Source organism: Phoca vitulina, unplaced genomic scaffold, assembly GCF_004348235.1.
Source record: "Phoca vitulina isolate PV1807 unplaced genomic scaffold, GSC_HSeal_1.0 scaffold16, whole genome shotgun sequence".
In the NCBI taxonomy this organism is placed as follows: domain Eukaryota; kingdom Metazoa; phylum Chordata; class Mammalia; order Carnivora; family Phocidae; genus Phoca; species Phoca vitulina.
The window spans coordinates 25,670,604-25,678,478 of NW_022589719.1; the positions used below are offsets into that span (position 1 = coordinate 25,670,604).

Genomic DNA, 7,875 nt, shown 5'->3' on the forward strand with positions numbered 1-7,875 from the left:
GAAAACTTCACTTTTATCTTTTGTAATTTTTGAAAATATATACATCTAAGTAAAAGTTGAAAGTATAAGAATTTTAGAGCATCTTAAATCTATTGAACCCTCTAATCTGTCAGTGTTAGCTGATATTTTCAGTTTCTTGACCCCTTCCCAATGGAAAATATTACTAATATTTTATACCACCTCTATTCCAACTTTTTCACCTGTTTACCAATTTCTAAGCTCCCCATTTCTTCTTATTTCTGGGACTTTTTAAAGGATCATATTACTCTCTTCCGAACAACAGTCTTTAGAAGCATATTTAGTGCACAACAATTGATGCTTAACTCTCTCCATTTTTTTTTTTTTTTTGCATGACAGTGTTTTATTTTATCCATGCTTTTCATTAACTTCTTACATTTAGATATAAAACCTTCATAAAAGTTAAAACGATGGTGCAGTGAGCACTGGGATACACTGCACCTACATTAACCAATTCTTTTTCTTTCCCTTTTGCTTTATCTCCACACATACAAATGGATAGATGAGAGATATATAGCATGTACCTTCTGCAAACAAAGAAAATCTCTGTTATAACCACCTGTTCCCACCAAAGAAATTTGATACGGATGAAATTACATTATATATACTCACTATTCTAATTCCCCCACTTTTCCCCACAATATCTTTAGTAGATGTTGTATTTGCAGATTCAGGAGCCAATGAAGGATTGTGTATTGAATTTCATTGCAATGTCTTTCTACTCTTATTAAATCTAGAACAGTCCCCTGTTTTGTTTTATGTTTGTTTGTCTTTTATGAAATTGATATTTTTTAAGTGTCTAAGCCAGTTAATTTGTAGAATTTCCCATCATCCGGATTTTTTCAAGTTGCTTCATGCTAATTAGATCCAAGAGAAACACTTTTGGCATTTAAATAACATAAGTGATGTTGTTACCCTTCTTTCTATATATGCACATATATATGCATACATGTATATATAAAATGAGAGGACTATCTGGCATGTAAAGATGGGAGTTGCGGGGCGCCTGGGTGGCTCAGTCGTTAAGCGTCTGCCTTCGGCTCAGGTCATGATCCCAGGGTCCTGGGATCGAGCCCCGCATCGGGCTCCCTGCTCAGCGGGAAGTCTGCTTCTCCCTCTCCCACTCCCCCTGCTTGTGTTCCCTCTCTCACTGTGTCTCTCTCTGTCACATAAATAAATAAAATCTTTAAAAAAAAAAAAAAAGATGGGAGTTGCATGCTAAGGATAGTAGTAGAAAGACACTCTAAAGTCTTCAAACATGTGTATACCCTGAACAGGTCTCGGAAAATTTCTCTAATTAATGCTACTAATTTCAGGAGCTTGACCAGGATTAGATGGATAAATGGCTGAGAAAACCTACAGGTGTTGAAAAGGTGCCAAATCATATTTGAATATTGCTTTCAGCAAATATGGATACCTGTTCAATATAGTGAAAACGTGTGTTAATCTGTGTTTCTTAGAATCACACATATTAGAAGTCGATCTCCTTCTATGAGATAGCCTTCATTTTAAAAACAAATCATGGAGAGGTTGTGGAGAAAGGGGAACCCTCTTACACGTTGGTGGGAATGCAAGTTGGTACAGCCACTTTGGAAAACAGTGTGGAGGTTCCTCAAAAATTTAAAAATAGAGCTACCCTATGAGCCAGCAATTGCACTCCTGGGTATTTACCCCAAAGACACAGATGTAGCGAAAAGAAGGGCCATATGCACCCCAATGTTCATAGCAGCAATGTCCACAATAGCCAAACTGTGGAAAGAGCCGAGATGCCCTTGAACAGATGAATGGATAAAGAAGATGTGGTCCATATATACAATGGAATATTACTCAGCCATTAGAAAGGATGAATACCCAACTTTTACATCAACATGGATGGGACTGGAGGAGATTATGTGTGAAATAAGTCAAGCAGAGAAAGTCAATTATCATATGGTTTCATTTATTTGTGGAACATAAAGAATAGCATGGAGGACATTAGGAGAAGGAAGGGAAAAATGGGGGGGGGGATTGGAGGGAGAGATGAACCATGAGAGATGGTGGACTCTGAGAGACAGACAGGGTTTTAGAGGGGAGGGGGAAGGGGGGATTGGTTAGCCTGGTGATGGGTATTGAGGAGGGCACATACTGCATGGAGCACTGGGTGTTATACGAAAACAATGGATCGTGGATCACCACATCAAAAACCAATGATGTATTGTATGGTGACTAATATAACATAATAAAATTAAAAAAAAAAAATCATGGCTCACATACCACTTTTTATGTGGTGATTACTTACCAAGGAAGTAGAAGAAATATAGAAAGCAATAAATCCTGTTGTGAGTGTTTGCCATAAGAATCAAATTTAAAAACAGGTGGCTGAAATATAAGAGGCTTGTTCTTTCAAGAAGTCACAAAGATTTTCTTTCTTTTCTTGGTCCTCTCCCTGGTCCTTTCTAGACTTTGGTAGCCATGACAAAAGAAAATAACACTGAAGTGACTGAATTTTTTTTTCTGGGATTTGGTGCCCAACACAAGTTTCGATACATCCTCTTCATTGTATTTCAGGTCATCTATGTGACCTCCATGGTGGGTAACGTTGGGATGATCCTACTCATCAAAACAGATTCCAGACTTCAAACACCTATGTACTTTTTTCTACAACATTTGGCTTTTGTTGATATTTGTTATACATCTGCTATCACTCCCAAGATGCTGCAAAACTTCATATTAGAAAATAAGTCTATATCATTTGAGGGCTGTGTAATATAATTATTGGTTTATGCAATATTTGCAACCAGTGACTGCTACCTCCTGGCTACTATGGCAGTGGACCATTATGTAGCCATCTGTAACCCACTTCACTATCCCAAAATCATGTCCCAAAGAGTCTGCATCCAATTGGTAGCTAGTTCATACATCATGGGTTCAATAAATGCTTCTGTGCACACAGGTTTTACATTTTCACTGTACTTCTGCAAATCCAATACCATCAGTCATTTTTTCTGTGATGTCTCTCCAATTCTTGCCCTTTCATGCTCCAATATTGACATCAACATCATGCTCCTCGTTGTTTTTGTGGGATTTAACTTGATGTTCACTGTGTTGGTTGTCATCTTTTCCTGCATGTATATCATGGCCGCCATCCTGAAGATATCTTCTGCTGCAGGAAGGAAAAAAGCCTTCTCCACGTGTGCCTCCCACCTGACAGCAGTCATCATTTTCTATACAACCCTATCATATATGTACTTACAGCCTCAGGCTAATAATTCCCAGGAGAATATGAAAGTGGCCTCTGTATTTTATGGCATTGTGATTCCCGTTTTGAACCCCCCGATCTATAGCTTGAGAAATAAAGAGGTAAAAGAAGCTCTAAAAGTGATGAAGAAAAAATACTTCTAGGTTGGACCCAAGTTTTTAAAATTCAACACATCAAAGCATCAAGTAGGGATGTTTGACCACTGTGTAATGTTTCTAAAGTTGGGAACATGTTCACGACTTAAGCCAATGCTACCTCTTTCAATAGAGAAGAAAGATGCAAGAAATATAGTAACATCTCATGGAACTAATTTTCCCCCTGAATATAGTTTGAGAAATATGTCTCATACTACCCATACTTTATTGAGAATATTTAAAATATTAAAAAGTATATACAGACTTCACAAAGTATTTAGTTGCTTCAAATATATTTCAGATATGTTCTTAAAGACTAGAAAACCTCAATTTTGTATGTAATCAATATTAAAATTGAAGTTCATTATTTTCCATTCACTTAACCGACTTCCCTAAATTACCTACAAGGAAACTCTTCATATTATTGCATAAGCCTGAATGTAGAATAAACGTACTGCTTTGAAAAGTCCCTATGAATCTGGCTATACTTCCTACTTAATAGTCCCATATTAGTTACACTCTCTAGCAGTTGAAAACACTTATTTCTTATGTAATTATGACTTATGTTTGTCATTAGTTTCCTTCTTTATTCTGAATCCATCTCTTTCTTGCATAAGGTGAGGAAACTTCCAGAAACATTTTCTATATCTCTCCCCAGTAAAAATAGAAAAACTAGAATATAGATTGATCCAAAAACCTAAACAATTCACTTATGAAAGGCTACCAGTCATTTTAATCTAGACAAATAACTTTAAACCATAGGAATTCAATAAGAAGTTGAAGGGAGTCCAAGAGCCCTTTGAATCAGAAGATAAACTATTGACAGAAGTGCTTTAGTAGGTAGATTGAGGGTAAATGGTGGAAAATGGTGAATCTAAAGAGGCCATGCTAGCTACATGAAAAAGAAAGTTTCACATGAAAATAACACCAGACCAATGATCTGGTGAGAAAATGTATTATTAAACAACAGCAGAAAAAGAATCAGGCAAGAGAAGAAGATATATTTTTCAAATATGATATCCTGCATTAATTCTGAAAGAGAAAAAATTAACCTGGAGTTAATGTGGGATGACCAGAATCTTTCCAGCAAAGACTCTACCTTTGTAAAGGAGGAGACCTTCTATAAAAGGAAGGTCCAAGTACCTTCAAAGACCAGGATCAGGAACAATTGCTAGAGAGTCATTGGCAAAGTAGACAAAGGGTGTCCTGAGACCCTGGAAAATCAGAGACTAATGTACAATATGGTGTCTATTGTTAAAATACTGTATTGTATATTTGTAATTTGCTAAGAGGGCAGAAGAAGGAAAATTATAATCATGTAAAGTGATGGATATGTCAATGAGTTTGATTGTGGTGATCATTTCACAATGGATACTTACGTCAAAATATCAAGATGTATATCTCAAATATATACAAACTTTGCCAATTATACTTCAGTAAAGCTGGAGGGTAAAGATGATAAAACAAAGAAAAGCAGTACATGTTGGGAAGTCTAAGTGGCCAAATTGGAAATAAGGTGCAAAATGGAGAGTCACACAGTACTCTGCATTCAGTACCGAGGTGAAAGAAACCCTAAAAGGAAATAAGTTCTGTGACAAATGGACATAAGCAGTGAAATCCCTGAAATTTATATGAAGGAGGAAATGGTTGATCTGGGCCATGACCAGGAAATGGTTAGTGATTGTTAGCCCTTATCAAAAGAAAAACTTCCTTTCCCACCTACAGAGCAGTAATTGTCTGATGTATAATCATACATTGTTTCATAAATCACCAGCTACACTTTATTGTTTCATAAATCAGCAGCAGCCCATGATTTAAAGGGTGTTTTGGGTTTGGCAACTGTCTCTAAAACATTATGATAGAAGCTCAATTCTTCAACCAAAATTTGAAGTCGATGATTAGCAAGATGGCTAACTTTACAGAAAATATTAGTCTAGACCGAGATGGAAGAAAATATAGCATCACACACAAAAGTTTGGAAAAGAACAACACAGAGAAAAGAATAGCTACAGAAGCTGAAAAGCAAAGAGTCTACTCACCATCCCTTATGAGTATTCACTAGCTACTGCAAAATGTAGCTGGTTGTCTGTCCATTCTCCTCTTACTCCTATTTTGTGTGGAAGATGATGCAGCCAGGTAAGAAGTTATTACACTTCTCAGCTTTCTTTGTAGCTAGGATGGCATGTATCTTAGTTTGTATCCCTGGGATATGGACTTGGGTAAAAGCAACATATGCAGGAGGTGTATCGTGAAGAATTAACCATAACCTAAAGAGCAGTCTGGTCAATGTCCTCAGCTACTGGGGTGATCTGTAAGCCCCTGAAATGTCCTTCCTAATATGAGTGTCTTTGTTTGCCTGGAGAATTTGGCCACTGGACAGCCTCACCTTGTGATTTATGATGGAAGCTTTGAGACATGCCTCATCAGTTCTAACTTCCACAGAGGAACTTGGGACCAAAGGTACTATCCCCAACCTCCAGGACAAGTTGAGAATGAAAGATCAGCCACATGAGCAATATGTCATACATAGAGCCACAAAGAAACTGGATACTAAAGGTGAATCTCCCAGGTCAGCAATATTCCATGTGTGTTGCTACATGTTGATGTTCAGGAGGGTAATACATCTCTGAGGACAACGCAATTTTTGTGTTTGGATCCTCACAAACTTTGCCCTATGCATTTCTTCCTTTGGCTGCTTTTAATTTGTATGTCTTTATTATAGTAAAACTAAAATTGTATGTAGAGTTTTTTCCTGATGTGTTAGTCAGTTTGGGCTCTATCACAAATTACCATAGACTGAGTGGCTTCTAAACAACAGAAATTTATTTCTCACAGTTCTGGAAGTTAGAAGTCTGAGATCAGGGTGTCAGCATGGTCAGGGTCTGGTGAGAGCCACATTTTGGATGGCAGTCTGCCAACGTCTGCTATGTCCTCAGTGGTAGAAAAAGATCTAGAGACCTCTCTGGGGTCTCTTCTATAAGAGAATGAATCCCACTCATCAGGGCTGCACATATCACATTGAGGATTAGGATTTCAACAGAAGGATTTAGAGGGGCACAAGTATTCAGCCCATATCACCAGAGTTCAGTGAGTCATCCTACTGAATTGTCAAACCTGAGGGTGATTGTGGAAAGGCCCCCACATTTGTAACCAACTACAGATGGGGGTGGCCCTAGAGACCCCTGAACTTTTGACTGGTGTCTGAAGTGACACCAGTCCGACGGGAACTGTTCCCTCACACTATGCAGTTTGCTAACCTCTTTGGTGGGAGTTATCCCAAGCAGCAGAGAGCAGGAAGAGTGAGCTCTAGAAGGAAAGCTGGCTTACACCCTGGAAACTAGAACTCAGTCTCAGTCTCTGAAGGACAAGACAATTATTCAATCCTTCTCCACCCTTGCTTGAAGGTCACCCAAGATCTTCCACAGTTTCGGAGATATTCCTGAGGCAGAGAAGCAGAGAGAGACCATAGGGAACTGGTCACTAGTAGCACAGACAGCACTGTCCACCACAGATGCATGAAATCAAGTAGCTGAGGAGATGTGGTACAAGACACTGAGATCTCTGCTACTCATATAACACATTTCCAGATAGTAAGATGTGAGTAAACGTCTGCTGGATTTGGGGAAACCTTGCATTTTCCTAATGAAGAGCATATATTTATATTTATATTCATATTCCTATTTATTTATACATTATATATATACACATATATATATAGTTTGACCTATGACTATAGTTTTACTTGAATTTTTAGAAAATGAGAAGCTACTACTTCATCTATCAATTTAATTTGGGTGAAAAATATAACAAGAGAATAAGAAAACGAAATGTCAAGCCTGATTAACCTTATTTTAACTGGTTAATGAACTCAATTTCCAATTTGTAAGATGGATTTTGATTCAATATTTCAGTTTTATTATTCTAAATCTCTAACATAATTGCTTCTGTGTGTATTCTTTTGGATTAAGGTGTGATTTTCAAATACAAATGTATTTTACCCAAATTTTCATGGTAAAGGAAATGCCTCCATAGGTTTTCTTTCAAAACGTTACATGACAATTATTTTATCTACTATATTTTATTTTGTTAGAACTCAAATCAGCAAATATAGGAGACTCTTAAAAATTTGAGATCAATCATGTCAAATGAAATTAAATAATTCCAGATAAAAATTATTACTTTTTCTATGTCAAAAAAAAAAAAATGCAAGTCAAAACTTCCAAACTATTGTTATAAAGGAAAAATAAGTCCCTGTTTTTGTAAGCCAAAGTAAATTGGGGTTTTTTCCTACCAGGAGTAGAACACATTCCTAACTGAGACACTGGTCATGTGATAAGTAATGTTGAATGTTGATTCACCAGACTTTTGACCATAATTCTCCTTCACAGGTATGCTTGTTAATCAAAAGCTACAGACTCACTGAATCTAGCCTTCTACTCTCACTGATTAAATTAAAGGTTTAACCCTAGCAACTTTATAGCCAAA

The 7,875-nt window shown here is 37.0% G+C and overlaps 1 protein-coding gene across 1 annotated transcript; it reads left to right on the forward strand.

Moving 5' to 3' along the window:
- The first annotated feature begins 2,469 nt into the window (after positions 1 to 2,469).
- Positions 2,470 to 3,399, forward strand: LOC116638105 (putative olfactory receptor 5AK3). Its single transcript, XM_032413819.1, is given in 1 exon segment — positions 2,470 to 3,399. A coding segment is annotated over 1 exon segment (930 nt).
- Positions 3,400 to 7,875: the final 4,476 nt, after the last annotated feature.